This window comes from Azolla caroliniana, unplaced genomic scaffold (assembly GCF_043228905.1).
Source record: "Azolla caroliniana isolate FFs.n. ecotype wild unplaced genomic scaffold, voAzoCaro1.0.p SCAF_1, whole genome shotgun sequence".
NCBI lineage: Eukaryota > Viridiplantae > Streptophyta > Polypodiopsida > Salviniales > Salviniaceae > Azolla > Azolla caroliniana.
This window is the reverse complement of record NW_028230436.1, coordinates 31,631,891-31,653,080: the sequence shown is the minus strand read 5'-3', so window position 1 is coordinate 31,653,080 and position 21,190 is coordinate 31,631,891. Positions and strand designations below refer to the sequence as shown.

Genomic DNA, 21,190 nt, shown 5'->3' with positions numbered 1-21,190 from the left:
TGAAAATGTGGTATGGCTGGCTCATCCAGCCAGTGGTGAAGCTCACTACGAGACTAGCTCTTCTTTCATTTGACTATTTTTTTTTTTATCACCCCTTTTGATTCTTGGAATGAAATTGCTTCTATCGTCCGGGAATCTTTGGTTCAAAATACGGACCTTCGGCAAGAAAGAGATTCAATCTCTACGTCCGGGGTTTCGTTTTTTGATTTTTCCGTCGCTGTGAGAGATAGAGCTGAGGTAGGTTTTCTCTCATCTCGAAGGAACTTCACGCTCCGGTGTGTAGGAAGGACCCAGCTGCCAAGAGCTCAGCCGTGGAAACAGTGGAATCCATAACGTCTCCGGTGCAGTATCTGGTCGGTGATGGCTGATGGAAACGTTAGACCTCTCGGCCATCTCTCCAAGCAAAAGGATCTTTTGCCCGATGAGAGCGTGGTAGATACCCCCAAAACCTAAAACTGCTTCGGAATCGACCAACTTCTTTGAATGGATTAAAAAGGACCGGTATAATTGAGTCTTCGCATAATGAAAGAAATATGCGCACATATGTACTCTATATCGATGAACGGCGGAGTCGTAGCTCTTTGATTCACCCCTAGCCATGAGTCATCCCCGTATTTTGCCACATACGTGAGTTCGGTCCTCCAAGGCCTCTGTGGAGAGCTCGGTGTGGATGGCTATCTCTCGAGCACAAGCTGATGAATTTCGGGCCAGATGTGAGAGAAAAACCTAACTCTGCCCTACGTAAAGTCGCGAAAAGCAACTCTATTTCTTAATTGTGAAGCACCAACAAAGGGCTCACTAAAAAGATTAGTAAGATAGATAAAAAATCCGACTTATCTATCGCGGCAAAAAACCGTTTAAAATATTGTACTTCATACTTTAAAATAGGAGTAGTATCGAAAGCGGTTCAAACGGAACGATAAAGGTGGTTAATAGTTGGTATCCCGCTTCTTGAGCATTATTCTTCGGAGCGGACTCGAACCGCTGGCATCCGCCACAGGGTAAGCGTAAACGCTGGGTAGCCAAGTGCGGAGCGGATAACTGCTGAAAGCATCTAAGTAGGAAGCCCACCTCAGGATGAGTGCTCTCCTACTCGTACTTAAGAAGTCTCTAATTTGAGAACCTTATGATAAATACTGATATAATTCCTTTCGAGTATGATTGTTGTTTACGGAATTTTGTTCGTTTGGGGTTACGGTCGATGGCAATGAAATCTTTCCATCTCTGATACGAAACCGGGCATGGGGATCTCTTCCCAACCGGCTCCTCATGAATTTGATACCATTCCTTCTTCTACTTCTCTTTTAGTCCCCTCCTCTTTTCTCTTACTTCAACTCTTCCTATATGAGATTCGTTTCTTTTTAGTGGTGAAGAAAAATCCTAAAAAATTTTTATTCCTATCAAATGTATCCATCACGCCTACCTACAATTTTTTTTTTTGTTCCTCAAAGGGGTCTCTGAGCTCTTCGGAGGGTTGACCGAAGGCAGTATACAAAGCGTGACCGGTGAAGCTGACGAGTGAACAAGATGTAAAGATAGCGACCGAAGTTGCAGTTTCCGTTGCTGTATAACCTAAGAAATATTAATTCCCATGAGATATAATAGTATACAAAGTCAGTAAATTTCAATCGATTGAATAAGCTCTATGGCTACCAATTTTGTTGATGATACTCCCAAGGGTAAACCCCGGGTTAGTCTCTTAGGAATAATTTTGAAGCCACTTAACTCAGAATATGGTAAAGTGGCCCCTGGTTGGGGAACTACCCCTCTAATGGGATTCTTCATGGCCTTATTTGCTGTATTCTTAGTTATCATTTTGGAAATTTACAACTCATCTGTTCTTTTGGATGGTATTCCGATAAGTTGGTAGGAGAGAGAGGGTGGGTTAGTGCATTGGAACCCACCGCCGCAATAGCCGGGGGTTCCTCCCATAATAATATCTATACTACCTGATATTGTCATAATATCTGCTAACTTCATTCCTTTTATTAATTGGGATAGAATCTGTAGATTTGTAAAACCAGGAGAACGAATCTTCCATCTCCAGGGAAAAACACTATCATCTCCAATTGGGAATACACCTAATTCACCTTTTGGAGCCTCCACCCTCACATAATGTTCTTGCTTAGGTAACTTAATTGTAGGGGAAGATTTTTTACCAACAAATTGGTAATTGAATTCGTTCCATTTTGCATCTCCCTGTCGCTGACGAAACCGCCGGCCCTCTAAATTTTCGTACGGACCTCCCGGAGGTAGTTTCAATGCTTGTTGAATAATCTTAATTGACTCTCTCATTTCGTTGATTCGTACCAAGTAACGAGCCAACGAATCTCCTTCTTTTTTTGATTGGATTTGCCAATCCAATTTATCATAACATTCATAATTATCAACCTTTCGGAGATCCCACTTAACTCCCGATGCTCGTAACAAAGGTCCTGATAAGCCCCAGTTGATAGCCTCTTCCTTACTCACGAAACCTATACCCTCTACTCGTCTCAGAAAAATAGGATTCCTTGTTATTAGTCGCTCATACTCATCAATTTTTGGAAGACAATACTTACAGAAGTCGATACATTTGTCTACCCACCCATACGGAAGATCCGCAGCTACTCCCCCAATTCGGAAGTAGTTATGCATCATTCGCATACCTGTAGCAGCTTCAAATAAGTCATAAATCATCTCCCTTTCTCGTAATATATAGAAAAAGGGAGTCTGAGCACCGATATCCGCAAGGAAGGGTCCAAGCCACAGCAAGTGAGAAGCTATTCGGCTTAGTTCAAGCATTATCACACGTATATAACTAGCCCTTTCAGGTACTCGGATATTTGCCAATCTTTCCGGTGCGTTGACAGTCACTGCCTCCGTAAACATGGTTGATTTCATAAAATAACATCGTGATGTTAAACAATGAATTTTTAGCTCTGCTCTTAGAGACATAAACTATACTGGTTTCTTTTTTGTTTTTCAAAAATAAGGAATCGGGAAGGGTATAAAAGATAATATTTTTAATTATGGTATTTTGTACTAAACTATGTTTTCTTTGAAATCTTACTTTTTTTTTTTTTTTTTTTAGTACTAGTTTTCTAATGACTTAGACTCTATCTGGATATCGGCAGCTATATGACTATATATAATGGTATATAACCAAACGAATAAAAATACCATTATATATAGTCATTTTTTTACTGCAACTACTACAACTCTGGGTACTGAACCCCATTAACCAAATTGGCCAAGCCTGAATCAGGTTATCGCAACTAGAAAATCCGATAATTCTTATAATTAGTTATAGAGATAGACTAATCATTCGGTCCAGAAGCTTTCTCGTTTGTTACGTAATAGAAGCTCTTTGAGCGACCGCTCAAGATGGACCGGGCTGAGGAAAGAGCTCTTGCTGCTACATTTACTGACCCATCTCGCCACACGCGATTACGAATTTTTTTTTTCGAACCAGAAGTACGTTTCTTTGGTACTGCCATAGGTAACTTTTTTTCTTAAGGTTAAAGTCTATTTTTTATTCCTAGTAGGGTTAATCGTATTGATACGCAGCAATGATATATATATAATGAGGGGATTTTCTTGATAGATGGCGCGAGCGAAAATGAAAAAACAAAATACAAATAGAAAGGCTTTCTTTCTCAAAGAATCTTGCTCGTAAAAAAATGACTGATACGAGGAATCATTCAGTAATCGTTCAAATCTTTAAGACAATATCTTTGAAAAATGGAGCCTATTCAGAGAGTATATACCTTGGTTTTTTACCCCTAACTGGTGGAGATATTTCTACGATCTGATTGGAGAAACATATCCAGAAGTAGTACATAAAATAAGTGATGACCCGAATTACCCTTTACCTAGAATTTCTAAAAGAATTTCTGAGGGTGTATATAGAGCCAAAACTTATTCATCACAAAGCCTAAGATTGAGATTCAAGAATGATTCTACCAATAAAAGATTATCCAAAATAGATCTTATCCTTTTCAAGGAATTTCCTAATGAAACGAAGATGTCACATTCAAGGTGGTTAGTTTCTCAATTTTCCAATAAGCTTATCTTATCTTACTTCGTTCTTTCAGTATTATACGTTCTTGCATTATCCAAGTATCTTTTATCTGCCGTTTCGGGCTCTAACTCCCTTCATTCATGGAAACGTTTCAATACTATTGGATATTTAATAGACCCAATGCGTGGATCCTATTCAGAGAAGGGAATTTCTTCCCCTTCAACAAGGCAAATGCAAACGAGAGATGTACTAATCCATTATTTGAAGAGATTCTCGAATTACATAAATAATATATTCTTTTTCTCCTTCGTCAAAAACGAACTAGATTTGTGGATACTTTGTAGGGAAAGCTCCGATATCCTTAATAGTAAGAAAGAACTATTAACGCACTATTTAGTAACGAATAATACTATTTCCAAGTATCAGTCGAAATCGAATTCCAATTCTAATTTCTGCGAGATGGGCATACGCAGCAATTTGCTACACAACAGGATTCCCTAAAGCAAACTATTGAGTCCAAGCTTTTAATCGATGGGTTATATGATATATTTGATGGGTTGGATGAGCTTGCTGGATTTGATGATGTTTTTGAGGCAATTCCTGCATATGATGAAATTAAGGAAATCGATCCTTTTGATGGAATTGATGAATTTCGTGGAATTGGTCGAATTCAAATAATTCCAGAAATTCTTGATATTTCTGGAATTGATAAATTTCCTGGAATTGAGGATATTGAAGATATTCCTGATATTGAGGATATTCCTGATATTGAGGATATTCCTGATATTGAGGATATTCCTGATGTTGAGGATATTGGTTATCTTAATGAAATAGCGTATGCAGAAAAATTTTATCAACAAAAAAATAACGAATCAGAAATAAAGATAAATTCCATTTTTGATTTGAAGTTATGGATAGTTCCAGATCCTATGGAATTTAACAATTTTTTTCTAAAAACAATAGAATCTAATCTTAGCCCTTACCCTTCTTATTTTCAATCACTGAATGATTCGATTCTCAGTTTGTTGGTTGATAATCAGTAAGGAGTAGGAGAAGAAGAAAATAAAGTCGAGGTTTTTATCATGGCAGATCAAGCTGAATTACCCTTCTACAACAAGACGATGGATAAGGCCGTCATGAGGCAACTCATTAGCAAGTTAGTTATTTGTTTCGGAATTGCGGGAGAATTCACATACAAAAAAATATCTTTGCCTTCGTCTTCCCCATTCAGGTACATCATGATACCGATTAGTTGATTAGCAATTTCATCATCTACCTGTTGACCCAAGAAAAGAAGTCTTTCCCGATAAAGCCGGTTGATCAGGATAGGTTTATGTGTCATGCACCCTCACCCCCCTCTGGAACCGTACGAGCGTCGCTAGAAGCATACGGCTCTGGTAGTTTGTACATGGTGGAGGCAGAAAAGAAAAAAAACTATTGCCTTTTTTCAGAAAGAGGAAAACTAGCATTTCTTGCTTACAACGCTCGTTGTGCAATGCAAGATGCCCACCATTTCAATTAAATTCCGGTTCAGATTTGTCTGTCTCATCCATCAAAAATCCTGAACTGACTCGTAACCGGCCTGTAGTAGGGATGAACTCGCCCGTCATTCAACCTCCTTCGCACCGGTGTCTTCCTGTTCGTGGTTGAGCTCTTTCCAGAATCTTTGGGTTCATTTTCTACTTCGGGGGGGGTCCGACCGTCACTCGTACGTATGGAACGAATTTTTTTACTTCCCCTCTTCTTCCTATTCCCACAACTAATGGATTCAGAAGTAATAGACTTTTCTGGAGTCTTGCTCATCCTACCTTCCATTCTGTAGCAGGTTCTGCTACGACCAAGCTTGGGACTCAGTCACCGGAGCCTGAATAACTTGTTTATTCTAACTAGCCATGGATTCCATTGTGATATTTTAAACTAGACGATGGGGGCCAGATTACCTCCTAGGATTATAGAGTGTTCCCCACCAAAAGTCAATCAATCTAATATTTTTTCTTAAAAAGTTCTAAAAGTAACTAGAAAACCCAAGAAAATTTTTTATACCTCCAGTTCAGAAAATTGCTTTAATTTTTTTTAGAATATCCCCTCATCAAACAGCGATAGCTGATTGGTCGATGACTGACGAAAGCTTGGTTACCCCTGTACGGAAGATAGGAGGAACAGGTATTCTCAAAAAACTATTTCGTGATATACTATGTAATCGATATTGGGGGTTCAACCAAAAAAGTTTATCGCCCCCGAATGATTGGATTGGATACATTTGATTCGGTCGACCCGACTAAACCAGCAACGAAACAAATAGATGGTTCATAACAGAGTCCAAGAGTTTTAGCCCGACGGGACAACTCATATTACTCTTTAATCGATTTGAACTACTAATACGGAAGTTAACATTCTTGCGTTCGTAGCCACCGCACTTTTCATCCTAATCCCAACAGCTTTTTTACTGATTCTCTATATTCAAACGGCCGCTCAAAACAACTGATGTTGGTTGGCATAAGGCAGCGTTTGTAAATGAGCAAAGAAACTTAGAATAAGTATTCGTTGTGGGATTATATTTAAAAGTAGAGTATTTGAATAAGTATTCGTTGTGGGTTATCTATTGATGAAATGGAACGAGCGAGAGCTTAAAAGCCATCCCCGCCAAGACTAACGCAAGGGATATATGGATTGCCAAAGGATCGAGCATACTGTTTAGCAAGAGCCCATCAACTATTTTATTAAGTTGAATCTCTCCGCCAGAGAGTCCGTACGATAAGGAAAACCCATACATTAGCAAAGATGGACTTACCCCACCCATCGATAGAAATTTCATAGTCGCTTCGTTCGATCTGACATCTCTTTTGGCGTATCCTGATAAAAGATAAGAGGATGGACCCAAACACTCCGAAGCTACATAAACTGTTACTAGATCATTGGCACTACGCAGAAGCATTCCTCCCGAACCTGCAGTTGATACAAATAATGAGAATTCTGCCATAGCAGTTTTTGTACATCGCACATAATCAACGGATAATGGAATGGATAATAGTGAGCGAATCAAGAGAAAGAATCTGGATATATTACTAAAAGTGCTAACTTGAATACTTTCAGGAAAAACCGAAAAAGACTTTACCTCCCACTGGTACAAAAGAAGAATAATACTTATTACCAGAGATAGTAATGAGATTCTATAAAGCAAAATTTTGTCTCTTCCTTTATCCAATAAATCAGTGGCAATAATCATGATTAAGCCGAGAATCAATATAGATTCCGGAAGAATTGGCAAATCAACGAATGAAAGGGAAAAATAAGTTTTATTCGTAATGAAAATCAAGGTAATATAATTATTTTTATATTATTGTGTTATGCGCAATTAATTGAAGGGTCAACCAAATCAATTATCTAGGTATTTTTGCGTCTATGTAAACTGCAAGACAAAAACAATTAGATTTTTTTATGAATCGATTCAAGATCAACTTTCTACTAATACTAAGAAGAGAGATAATTCCGATTGTATCAATAGAGAGGGGAGCTATTTTTGTATTTCCCATATTGCTAGCGTCGATACGGCGGGTCGAATGACGTTCATATACCAAGATCTTGGATCATTTGATAGATTAGACGTCATCTCATTATACTTAACACTATTATCTAAAAAAGTTTCCGAATCAAATCTGCGTTGCAACGAACGGGTTGTACTTTTATGCTTACAGGCCAAAGTTTTATCGCATGATAATCGCAAAATATATCTCGATCTACGCGATCCATCTCGATTTGTAGAACCACCATAAAAAACAGAGAGGATCCTCCAAATGTGTCCAAATCTATTCAAAATATCGTGATCTGGAAGCGTAACCCAAGCCGATTTACTAATCGGATGTCCGGCACTGTCGCAGGAACTCTTTCTTGCCATAAGCTTAACCATAAGCGTAATCGGGAGTTCCGTAAAAACTTGATTGGTCACAAAAAGGCTGAAGTAGGGTTCTCCTCCTGCATTGCTGACGCGAACTCTCCTTACTATTGACCGAAAACCCAGGTTATAACCCAAGAAAAAAAAGGAATCTTTGGATAGCCTTTCAAAAAACACTCGATTGTATTTGACACAAGAATCAGAATAAGATTCCAGGAGTGTCGAAATAAAATAGATCCATTTTCTTGCAAAGTATTTAGTCCCCCCAATAGCCAAGATACTATGATTTCTATTTTTTCAAATACTTCCATGTACATTTCTGAGATATGATCGATTGGATTTTCTCTCCATGTATGGCCTTCACTTTGTGGGTGCTAAATTTGTAGACTGAAAGCTGAAGGTGCGCATGCAAATTTGAGCTACTTTCAAATAAGCATATAAATCATATTATGCCTCGTGATGTTATATGAAGTTTTGATATTTAATGACCATAAGCAAACAATTTAGTATAAATGGGTTTGTGATGTTGACAATGTGCATAAAGCAACAATGCATCTTTACTTCGAAGTGAGTAAACGTACATATTTGGAATGGAAGATTGTTGTGTAGCATACGTGGATTATAACCATCCCTTATTTGGACACAACTTGTACATTTTTCATGGTGCCTCTTTTTTCTTCTTTTGCTTTCTAAATTTTAGGTGCTGCATCCAAGAAGGATCAGAATAAACTGTTTTTGCAGTCAAAATTAGCAAAATTCATAATAACAAGAATCTTTGTTTCTACATAATACTTACCCGTGTGTGGTTGGAAATGAACATTAAACTAAGTACCTAGAAGAAGCTAAACCAAATTCAATCTATATCCCCATGCTCTCATTTAGTATCAAACAACTTATGTATCTTTCATTGTAAGTAGCTTACGTTGGCAATGATAGGAAATCTAGATGTTGGAATGATTCCCATATCTCTTGTATATGAAAGAGTGTCCACAATCTACGTATCATTGTTGCATGTACAAAAAATAAGAATGATTAGTTGTAAATGCATTTACTTGAGTTTTGAAGAGAACCCAACGAAGCGTCATGAATAATCGATCAATTTAAATAGTAGGAACCCTAGGGTTGCATATCCAGGTGGCATTGGTTACACTCTTTCGCAACAATGTTGCCCTATCGATTGACATCCCAAACTCACTTGAGGAAGTTTAGGAGATAGGTCACATTTTGTGAGTTTAATTTCACAAAAGGATATAACTTAAGCACAATTTTCTTGATTCAAGTGATCTCTGATTGAACGAATCATTTTGCTACGTTGTCCTTCAATTCGGAGTGCATGCACCTCGAAAAAGACTTCCTTCTGCACTACCGACAGAGGCGAAGGAGAAAACCGTGTTGTTTGAATTTTGTAAGCATCAACACTGTGGGATGTTTGCTATGAAAAGTTTTCCGGTGGCTGTAGACCGAACAACAACATGGATTTCTCGGGCCAGCCGACCAACTTACTGTCTGTAATGATGGCCCTCTGCAATATGTATGTCCACATATGTACATACATATTCTGAAAAAATAGACCGTTCCAATTCAAACCCAAAATACACTTTTAGCAGTTCCTTGAAGCTTTCCATGTCTTCTTCTTCTTCTTTTTCTGCTGCTAGTAGTGGTAGTGGTAGTGACGGTGCATACGGAGCTTCCACGGCTGCAGCATATTCTCAGATTGAAGCAAACCCTAGAGTCCAGGGAGAAACGATGCCAGACCAAGTAGGCTGTAAAGAAGAAGAAGAAGAAGAAGAAGAAGAAGACGAACGAGAAGCAGTGGGAAATGATGAACCAGATGCCGAGGAACTAGAGGAAGATGATGACGAAGACGAAGACGATGATGAGGATGATAAGGAGAAAAGGGCCGCTTTTTATGTTGAGAATTGTACTGTTCCGTATGGTGATCGAACTAATAATGTAGGAGGAGAAGAGGAAGTTGGTCCACACGACCATGATCTTCATCTCAGTAAGGGATCACAGAGATCAGGTTCAAAACGATGCAGGGCTTCCACTGCGAAAGAAAGAATCAGCAAAATTCCACCCTGTGCTGCTGGCAAGCGTAGCTCCATCTATAGAGGAGTCACAAGGTCTCTTTTTTCACATGCTTAACCTTTAAGATGTTCTGCTATCGCCTTTTATCTGTTTTTCGCGTGTCAAATTCTTTACCAAAATGATGTTCGTTTAGTTGATTCTACCTTTATCTTTCTGTCCCTGTACCACATTCCTGATCTAAATTCAGTTCCGTTTAGCACCATATCCTCAACGTAAATAATGCTCTGCTTATTGATTTCATTTGTTTTCATCTGCACAACAAACTCATGACCGCATTCTTTACCTAAGTGATGTTCTGCTAACATTTCATGCCACATTCTTAGCATACATGATTTGATGTTGGCGTATTTTACCTGTTGGCCCTTCATATACCACATTCTTTTACCTAATTTCACCCTTTTTTATGTGTTTACATCTCTAGACATCGCTGGACAGGCCGTTATGAGGCTCATCTCTGGGATAAAAGCACTTGGAATCAGAATCAAAACAAGAAAGGAAAGCAAGGTAAAATCTCCATTCCTCTGAGTCAGAATACTTCACAATATTCCATTTTGTTTATTGGACATGAATCTTATGGGTCATGCATGCCTACATTCCTGCCTTTTAAATTCTAAATCTAACTTCTTGGTTTGTTATTCCATCCCTCGGAATACTTTACAATGTTCGTTTGTGTTCATTTTGGACGTGAATCTTATGGGTGATGCATGCCTACATTCCCATCTTTCATACACTCAATATAACTTCTTGGTTTGTCATTCGATGCCATGGAACCACTCAAATCTCGAAAATGGATGCTGGATACAGTTTACCTTGGTACTGTTGTTATTGTTCAAGCTTTCATTTACTTCTTCAGACTCTTTATGTTGTGTAATGGTAGAAGAGATGATCTATAGGTGCTTATGATGATGAAGAAGCGGCTGCTCACGCATATGACCTTGCTGCTCTCAAGTATTGGGGACCTGGAACTCTCATTAATTTCCCAGTAGAACATCTAGCTCTATGCCTACATAATTACTATGATGCATGGTCTTCTTAATATTCTTTTAATATGACAATTTCATTTGCTTGTTTGCTCAGGTCAGTGATTATGCTCGGGATATTGATGAAATGCAGAGTGTATCAAGGGAAAACTATCTTGCATCATTGAGGAGGTTGGTCGTGCCTTTTTCTTATATTGTAAAAAACGAATGAGAATCATTTTGTTGCATACTTGGTGTATCAACTTTCAGTCATATATACACACATATATGTTCTACAGAAAGAGTAGTGGATATTCACGAGGAGGTTCAAAAATGCGAGGCAGCAGGTGCATTGTTGCTTTCACTTCGAAATTTGAGGATGGGGGTTATTGCCACTGTATTATATTCCGTTATAAATAACCAATGGTGCATGTAGGCATCAGTATGAGCGGTGGGATATGCCACAATCTGGATGCAGCTTTGCGAGCTCTCTCCCACAGTTGAACAGTTACGGTCTTTTTTCTCTTTCAAGGTAAATTATTTTTGTGTTTTTAAGTTCATGATGACTGAATGTTTTATATCTTGGTCTTTTTAGGCACTTGTGGAGAAACAAGATCATCCCCTCTTTTGGGTGGAGCATCAACCGTGATCAATCTCTGTCATTTTATGAATTGGTTGCAACCGCCCAATATTGCTTCAGAAGAAGCATCAAATCCAATAAGAAAACCATGTAAAGGATCCATGGAATGTGATCAATATTCATTGGAAATTCAAAGAAATCAGCAGACACTATCACCACCTCCATCTTGGTGCGGTGATGATAATTATTCTGAGGGAGCAAAACTTGGGCAAGAACAGAAGACACAGAGATCTTCCAACAAGAAATGGCAGAGCTATGAACCTTATGAGCTACCTTTACTTCAACACTCTGGAAGACTCTCCAGAAATCCACGAATGTCTGCATTGAGTGCACTCTCCCTATCACCTATGTTCACAAATTTGGAGGAACGTCTCAAATTTGGCAGTAAAGGGTTGGAATTAAAAGAAAAGAAATGTGCAGAAAGTGCCTCAGAAGCTCTTGCTAACGCAATAGCTATGGCTAATAATTACCCGCCACCACCAACATGCCTATCACCATCTGAGGAGAAGCCAATTTGCCAAGTAGGGAGAATAGGTAATGCTCGAAACCAAGGAGATTATTTACGAGTTCTTCCTCATGATTACGTTGCAAATCACTCTGCTTACATTCCTGACAAAGTGGCATGTGTTTGGAATAGTAGTAATGCATTTGAGCCTCCCCTGAGCATGAGTACGTCTCTGCAGTATAACCACCAAGAAACTCTACCCAACGTGATTAACTAGAGGTTTGACGTCTGTAACGACAGATGGATGATGTGAAGCATGACAAGGTGTATCTCTGCTGGCTGTATAACCCAACCACCAAGAAACTCTACCCAAGGTGAACTAGAGGTTTAAATTCAAGTCCCCGGAGGTAGATGGATCTATCATTCGCATGAAAGGATGAACGTAACATGAAGACCATGAATCTATCTTTTTCATCACTATTTGTGAATCCTTGGGCCTAGGACTTTATCTATATTGAAGATCATATGATGATATTTACTGTGCCTTATAGAAAGGAGGCTAAATCATTGTTATGTTTGGAAACAAGAGGCCATCATTCGTCATACTGTGCTATAACATTTTGGAGTAATGTTTGTGAATAAGATTCAATGTACTATTTGTTTGTCATTTATTGCCAGAACATATCCAACATATATGCCCCTTTGTGTGAATGTCACATGTTGCAAATCTTTGATGTCAACATGTAATATGCCCAAGTATATACTGAGGTTAGATTCAATGAAGTATCAACAGCTTTTGGCACAAGCCATACTTTACTTTCTCTATGTCAGTTTCTTTTATGGGGAGGGGGAGAAAGAGACTGAGAGAACAAGTATGAGTACATATGCACAAATGTGTATTTCAGTCCACCATTGGAAGTGGTACAAAAATCAGAGATAAGGAAAGGAAACTAGAAAGTATTTTCAACATTCACTATGCAACATGTCAGATGTATTATGGTGTCTACCTTTCTGCTGGAAATGGTAGGGGAGAGTAGAATGTACATGTCTTCTATTCAACACATTTGCTCACTTTACAACATGACCTCAAATGTAACTATATTACATGGTGAGAATTCAGAGTTCTCTTTGAATATATTTTAAAGTTGCTCACAAGCTTGAGGAGCATGTCATTGAGAATTCATTATCAGCGAGAAGACTCATCAGCTCGTCGTCGAATATGATATCAGTGTCAATGAAGTGTCTTCCCTAAAGGAGCAAAGCATTAGTACCACATGTATGAAACATATGACAAATAAACAAGAATTGAATCCAATGTATCAATTGAAAACATGAGCACTCCACACATCTTCATCTACACTAGGCAATGAGACAAACCTTCTCCCGTCGCTCATTGTAGATTTCTAGCATTCGTCGATATTGAGTACGTGCCTTGGGGTTTTCTACCATTTCTTTTACTCGTCTATATGCATCAACGAAGGCTTCTTCCTTTTGCTTCCTGAAGTCCTTGAGAAATGTCTCATCATCACTGTCATATTCGGCAATAGCTTCAGTCTTATATCCTCGCAATCCTGTTCCCTTGCGTCTCCACCTTAAGATTGCCTTTTCCATGATCCCTACAACTGATAGCAATTTTTTATATTTTATGCGAAGTTGATGCCCACGTACATGAGCCTGGAAAAATAAACATCCAACCATTTGCACAATATAATTAGTCAAGTGGCGATAGTATCAGTTCATGGCACATGCATCATTGTGAGTTTAGTGGGACTTCTCGACTATGGTGCCCCTGGCAATAGGAAACTTGGACTAGATAGAGTATTTAATGTGGGTCATTACCAATAAAACAATCCATTTGATAATCAACACGGATGTGACGCAGCTGCCTACCTTTTAAATTTATTACTTTGGCTTGAAAACACTGTGGGTGTATACTATTTGCAGTAAAATATTTGAAGCTTTCAGTCACATCCTCATTTATGTGCATACCTGTATTTTCACGACATGTTTCCTCAAGGAAATAAAATCTTTCCGTCCTTTCCAAGCCCTATATTTGCACTGTATCTGTGTAGCTGCAAGATTGAGCTTCTCATGATGGTCCCCAAGCATGGCTTGATTTGCTTGCACAAGAGCAATCGCCCTAGCTGTCTCATCTGAAATGCCGAACTCATTCAAGCACAGATCCTTCACGCGTCTCTTGCTAAATGAATATGCACGAAAAGCTGATTGTATGCGTGTTGCTGCTTGAGCTGCATTTCGTACAGCTGCAAGGCTGTCTTTTAAGGAGAGTTCATCTTCGCTCATGCCTGAGCTTGCATGTACAATGCTCTTTTCTGATACAACTTCTACAGCTTCATGTCCATTTACTGCATCTAATTTCAAGGATGTGAGGTGGCTAGTCAATGATGCCTCAGCTAGGTAACCGGCAATTCCCTCATATCCATTCATTGCAGCCAGATCAGCAGCAATACGTCCAGTTGCATCAGATGGAGTAGGATCAGTTAGGGAACCGGGAGATGCACCCGCAGCAAGAAGAACTGCAATTACCTTTTCCCTAGAGAATAAAACAAAGATTAAACATATTCACAAGATTCTTACACCAGATTATCCAAATGCACTCAATGATATAATGTGAAAAAATGTACACAATAGTACTGCAACACTTTTTAACCAAGAGGTTGAAAAGGCTAACCTCCCGCAAAATGCAGCCCAATGAAGAGCTGTCCATCCATGAATATCACGGAAATCAACCCGAATACCAGTTTCCAGTATAGGAGCAATAGCCCAATCATATCCAAGTGCAGCTACCATATGTAAAATTCCAAGACCATGGCTATCAAGCAAAGAGACATGTTTCAAATTCTTTTTACAAAGCCATTGCTGAATTTCATATTTCAGAAGCATTTGTAAAAGCATAGACTTCCCATCCTCAAAGGCACATCCCTTATTTTTAACCATATCCTCTATCTGGGTCCAAGAACTTTTATCAATACACAAAGAATTCCACTGATCGCTTCTGTTCCCAATATCCTGTTGATCATCAAATGTTTTCTCAGGATAGATTTCACCTTCTTGAGTAAGCAGCAGTTTAGACAACCTAATCTGCTGTAGCAAATCCTGCTCCTGGTCTGATTCTTTCTTAGCTTGCTCTGATTTAGTTATGTCATGATCAAGTTTAATTCGATAGTTGAATTCCAAAATTTCACTACAAGCAATTCCATTACATGTCACATAAAGTGATACTGTTCCTGATTTGAGTGCAGGCGCTGTACAACGCAGAGCTCCAGATCTTAGAATTTCTGTAGGAACTTCAACTTCTCCAAACATGCAACAAAATCTAGTAGTTGAGATATCAATCAAATTTACAAAAATGCCAGTCACTATAACCTGAAATGGTTCAATAAAATGACTTCAACTTGCAAGTAAATAAACAAATTTTTATCTTGTATAGTTATTACATATAAGAGAATTATACCTTAGCCTCTTCAAAGGCAAATGACCAATTTGGTGCAAAATCCAAAATGCTGTACAGCTGTTTTTGTAATAATGACGAATCTGGAATGGATATCGTCTGCATCTGCCCTGATGAATTTGAACTTTCATAACCCGTCGGTAAGCCTTTATCAATTTCCCAATATGGCTCTGATCCAAAAGAAATATTCCTAGAAATCCAGCTTGGATCCATTCTGTCAGCAGCATCAAACTGCACGTTACACATCAAATCTGATAAACTCGGTTTCAGCTTCTGTATTTCCTCCGTATTGAAAAATCCGCTCCCAGTCATGTCTGGTTCTTTGGATTCAGAAGCCTGGAAAAAAAGATTTGGGTGTTATTAATGATAAATTTATAATAAAAAAATCTTATATGTGTCGTATAAAACCCAAAATTATTGTAACAGAAGTAAATGCAAAACAAAGACAAAAAAACTGATAAAACGCCCTTTGTAATTCTTGCTATATTTTAGAGCTCAAACACTATTGCACTGGCTTTCTTGCAGTTGCTGTCTCTCCACTATATAGCCAAATGAGCAGCACAATCCATACAGCAATCTCTCTTGAAAGAATTAGATACATTTATTAAAATTATTTCAGAAGTATCTGACAGCCCCTTAAAATGAATTAATAAGAACTACTTCTGACTAATATGTACATGCAACAACTTTATCAGCATCTGCGCCAATTTAGCAAGCGATGAACAAAATCTATTGTATACATATTATTATTAAACATGGGCCTTAATAAAAAGACGAAATTTTGTGAACAAAGATGAATACCAGATATTTTTCCTTCTCTACAACTCGTTCATTAGTATCCGTAACAGGTTTTTCAAAGCAATTGTTGTTTGAAGTCTCTACCAACATATGAATTTGTCCCATAGTCTCTCCTTTGTTGGCAACTATACCATGATCTGGGATCCCAGTTTGATCCAAACATTGGTCTGCCCGTGGTGATAATGAAGCGTTATACGGCTCTGCAATTTATTCAGAATCAGTAAAAACGGATTAGACACCTTCATGTTTTATAGAAAAAGGAAAGGAAAAATACATACATAAAAATGTTTATGTACATGCAACTTTTACTCATATCCACACCTTGAATGTGATTTCTGCATGACTGTAGTCCATATGGCAATTGGAATTGATCTTCATACTGGAGTTTCGGGAATCCATCCAATTGTAAGTTCACATTATCTTCAAGTGTATCTTCAAGTGTATCTTCAAAACTTGCTTCTTCATTTGAATTGAAACTTTCGCTAGTCTCATTGCATGGGCTTGAGGAAATATTGGGTGATACGCTTTTCAACTTAGTATGGTTTGTAGTGTGCTGAGGTTGCATTTGTACAGATCGGTAACCCTGTTTGCACCCAAAATATAGAACAAGATTATTCTGATTTACTTTGTTTAAATATGGTAAAGAGGAACGTATTAATACAATACACCAAAGACGAGACATGGACCTCAGTCACTTGACGATAATGCACCAATACTATATGATCATAACCCCTGTCAAACAGAAAATTAGAAGGTCTTGATTAGATTGTTGACGAATAGCCTAAACCTCTTCATAAACAGATATCTGTTCCTCCAAAGCTCTTAGAATATCACATGAAGCAAAGAAAAATAAGCACATACATGACCATTGATAACTCACACTCTGCAAAGTTGTGCTTATTAAGTCACTTTAAGTAAGAACCTACGTAATTTACTTATATATTGAGTGGATAAGTCCGAGGACCAAGATCTGTTATTTTAAGAGATAACATTCGGCAACATGGAAAGGCAAGAAAGACTCGCCTTACAAACCTTTTTTGGGGAAGAAAAAGAGTCAAATTAGAGAGCAAAAATCTTCAAGAATCATAGCTGATTTACTCTCTTTGTTAATGCACTCAGCGGACAATACTGTGGCAGCTCCATATATGAGTTTCAGGGCTGAAATAGGCTTAAACTACAAGCTGTTTTTTTAATGTTTACACTTTATCTTATATTATTATCTTATATTATTATCTTCTATTAGTTACCAATCAAATAAATCCCCAAAAAGATGCCAATTGGGCCCGGCTGGTGCAAAACTACCTAACCTGAAAATTTTCAGGCTTTCGCAATATCTCTTAAGTTAGGTAAACACTAACTTTCTTATACCATAATCAAGTCACAGTTCCAGTTCGGCATTGTGGTACCCTATATGGTAGTTCTCAAAAGATTGAAAGGACAGGATCAAAATTAGTTTAATGCTGAGATCGCAGTAATTCATATCATTTACTTGTATTTAAAATCTGAAGTTTAGTTTGGCGTGTGCAATGTTTGCTTTATAATTCTTACTAGTGGATTGTTCATTTGTATTTAATTGTCTGTATTGGTTAGAATATTGCAAGTAATAAATGTACCCATCAAGCAGCCAATAGCTTCGTCGTTGAAAATTCGAATCCTCTTCGCCATGTGCATAATAACAATGAATGACATCCTTGTTTCCATCCTGGAGAAAGGGAGAAGTTTAATTTTAAAATTGCATGAGTATTACAGAATCCCTACGATATCAAATTTCCTATATTTCAAGAAGATGATATCATTCACAAGTGACGATGCCCATGAACCAATCCAAAATCTTGGTGCTGCTAAGACAGATGCTTATGAAAAGTCCGTCAATATGGACATCTTCAATATGTTGTGGTTGGTATCAGTTACCCCCATATATTTTAAACGAAACCCCACCTTTAATTTTTCATGAGCCTCCCTGATTGTTTTCCCGTCTTTCTTCTTTCTCCAATTGTGCCCATCCTTCCGAAAATAACGAAGCTTGTTACGATCAAAAAGAAACAGCAATCCACCTGGCATATCACATTCCATCATAATTCTGATTAAAAACTGAATAAATTCACACAATTCTGCCTCAAACCTTTTCGTTCAGAACTGTCAACTCAATTCAATATGATCTGAAAATCTATTCCTAACATCTGCAAATTATTTTCATCATGTAAGAGAGAAAACCATACTTCCAGGTTTGTTGGGTGAGGCTTCAGATATTTGTAACTTGTCATGATTACTTAAAATTTCACATATTTCCGCAGGCTTCAACCACCTTGTTTTTGCTTCATGTATCAGCTGTTGAATATATGTTCCTGAGTCATCCATTATTTAGAAGGTAGGTTTATGCAGTTACAGCAACGATGCAGGTTGATAATTTGCATGGCAAAAAATACATATAAATAAATTTATCTTCAGATTGACATAATAAGCTGATACAGTGATAGTGTTGAGCATTTCATTGAACATTAAATTCATTAGCATAATTTCATTTCCTAAACTGCAATCAGAATTTCAGTTCTACAAAGCCACAATTGGTATTAAGTTTTCTTTATGGCATGCATTCACCCAAATATAATTACCTCCTCATAAACGCATTGAAAATCTTGTTTCAGATGGTGTAATTATTTTGGAAACACCTTACGTTTATAAGAAACCCCCAAACGTGAGCCGTCTAAACTCCCTCATACAAGAGATAAACACCTCCTTTCTCTTACTTGATCTTACATGTCCCCCTTCACGTAAAGTGCATGAGATACATTTCCTGTTTTGATGACAAGATGCCAAGATTTGAAGACCAACGTCTGAGGTACAAATAGGTCCATGGACATCCAGATAGGCCCAAAGAATGTCCATGATGAATGTCCATCCAAATATCAGAGGTGCATACTAAGAGATCGAACCTTCACTATAGGAATGTACCCTCAGTTGAAGAGACTTTAAGGAGAGTTATAAATTGGACCCTAAATGCTCATTTGATCGATGTGTAATTATCACTCTTGCATCCTTGGAGGTCCTGCCCAGACATACATGTACAGTATGAATCTTGATTATCAACCTAATATGCAACCGTTTGGTGTGAGACTAGCCCTACTGCGAGTGGACAATCGTCACTGCAACAGTACAGTAAAGGCACGCCATCTAACTGCGGCTGCTGGGATGGAGTTATTTGGGGATTCTTCTTCTTCTTCATCAAGTCTTTGTCATATTCGTGGATTAGAATGAAAGAGCTTTACAAGCGGCTTTGATCTTCACCGCGCATGGTGAATACCAAGTAGAAAACAGGAAGGTGCTTATACATTTTTCATGCCTGGACATCGAAACAGAATAACGAAAAGGTAAGCAAATTTTTATCTGACTAAAAAGAGAAGCCATTTTCCTCTCTGCAGACTCCAGGAGAGAGTGGTATCGGAATCAGGCTCTTGTTTGGAACATAGGCTACTAATTCGTACGCTCATATTGCTTCTATGATGGTTAGGAGGGGTGGGCTGAAGTCTGCCCTTCGAATTGGTTAATCCGAATTCTGGTTGAGGTCCTGCCTTCCATCTACAACTAGGAAACTTCAAGCCAGCTATATGATGAAATATTCTGCCGAAGACAATCTTTAATAGGAAACTTCAATCAATATTACATGACCATCAGTGATTATTAAGAATGAGAAGAATATTATACTGCAAAGTTATAGAGATTGTTATAACGAATAAAGAGGTGTTGATACCATTAGAGAACTACGAGGAATACCACAAAACCTGTAGGAATTTAGCAGAAATTTTATCCATTTCTGTAACTGAGTTTTCCAGAAAGTTCAAAGATTTGATGGGATACCTATTTGGTCGAACCATTATAGTCTTGAAACAGTCTTTACCAGGTTGCAAGTCTAAAGCAATAACAATCTAAAAGCTTGAATGATCAAGCCATACACACAATATCTCAATGCTCGACAAAAGCTCGAATACAGTGTAATTTCTACTTTAACTTAAATTTGAAATTGAAGGCAGAAATGCCTCCAAAATTTGACAAGCTTGAGATAAAAAAACTACAAAATTTGAGCTTAAAGTTAATAAATCATCACAATATTTAGATTAATGTTTATTCCCTTTCCCTTGGTAAAAGAGTTCTTTTTCTAACACTGATCACACAGTTAATTATACTGTACCTCTATCAATTGATACTAAAACAAATTAATCGGTAGTATAGGAGAAATTTAGAACTTTTATCAGAACAGATAATACTGAATTTGCACCATAGAAAAGGAAAAGGAAATCCGATCTTAAACGAAAACGCCAAAATTAATGAACTCAGCGCAAAATGCCGATTCAAACCAGGGCTTCTTCTATCTACCTTCAAAGTAAATGGAAGGTATTGCTTCACTAGATAGAAGAGGTTTCAAAAGAATTGCTTAATTTTCGAAGGCAATTCTACTCTTCGTGAGAGAGGGGGAGATTTTTTATAGATACATAGAGATGGGGGGAAGAGAAGGAATGCAGGGATACAAGTAAGTCTTCATACCTGGAGATGGAGATGGAGATGGAGATGGAGATGGAGATGGAGATGAGTTGTCAGAGAAGCTCGCCATTAATCCACGAGATATACATACATATACGAATATTTCAACTGTGAGAAATGGGTGTGTGGGGGGGCATATGTACTACTACATGCGACGAACAGAATGTGTGTGAGAGAGAGAGAGAGAGAACATAAATTTTGGTCACATGTTTTTACTAAACAACACATACAGACAGACAGACAGACATACCATACCATACCATACATACTATACATATGTATGTATGTACTGATACAAAACATACATATTCGTCACATGTTTCTTCTCTAAACAAACAAACATACATACATACATAC

General features: G+C 37.9%; 2 protein-coding genes across 3 annotated transcripts; one reads left to right on the top strand and one right to left on the bottom strand.

Annotated features, from left to right (window-relative positions):
* Positions 1–9,493: 9,493 nt before the first annotated feature.
* On the top strand, positions 9,494–12,532 carry LOC147869754 (AP2-like ethylene-responsive transcription factor At2g41710). The gene is made up of 8 exons (XM_087332753.1): positions 9,494–10,018; positions 10,405–10,487; positions 10,788–10,796; positions 10,877–10,965; positions 11,061–11,134; positions 11,242–11,289; positions 11,379–11,455; positions 11,538–12,532. Exons 1-8 carry the CDS (start codon positions 9,519–9,521, stop codon positions 12,302–12,304), a joined length of 1,647 nt encoding a protein of 548 aa, XP_087188879.1. The 5' UTR covers positions 9,494–9,518; the 3' UTR covers positions 12,305–12,532.
* Positions 12,533–12,888: 356 nt separating this feature from the next.
* Positions 12,889–20,983, bottom strand: LOC147869753 (calmodulin-binding transcription activator 3-like). Of its 2 annotated transcripts, none has more exons than XM_087332731.1 (12): positions 20,837–20,983; positions 18,517–18,642; positions 18,236–18,351; positions 17,911–17,999; positions 16,978–17,029; positions 16,619–16,880; positions 16,301–16,497; positions 15,503–15,835; positions 14,720–15,414; positions 14,017–14,581; positions 13,405–13,701; positions 12,889–13,275 (listed from the first exon to the last, which is right to left on the bottom strand). In XM_087332731.1, the coding sequence occupies exons 1-12, from the start codon at positions 20,901–20,903 to the stop codon at positions 13,177–13,179; spliced, it is 2,898 nt and encodes a 965-aa protein (XP_087188857.1). In that variant the 5' UTR covers positions 20,904–20,983; the 3' UTR covers positions 12,889–13,176. The 2 variants fall into 2 exon arrangements, with proteins under 2 accessions (XP_087188857.1, XP_087188865.1); XM_087332739.1 differs by having other exon boundaries at positions 16,984–17,029.
* Positions 20,984–21,190: the final 207 nt, after the last annotated feature.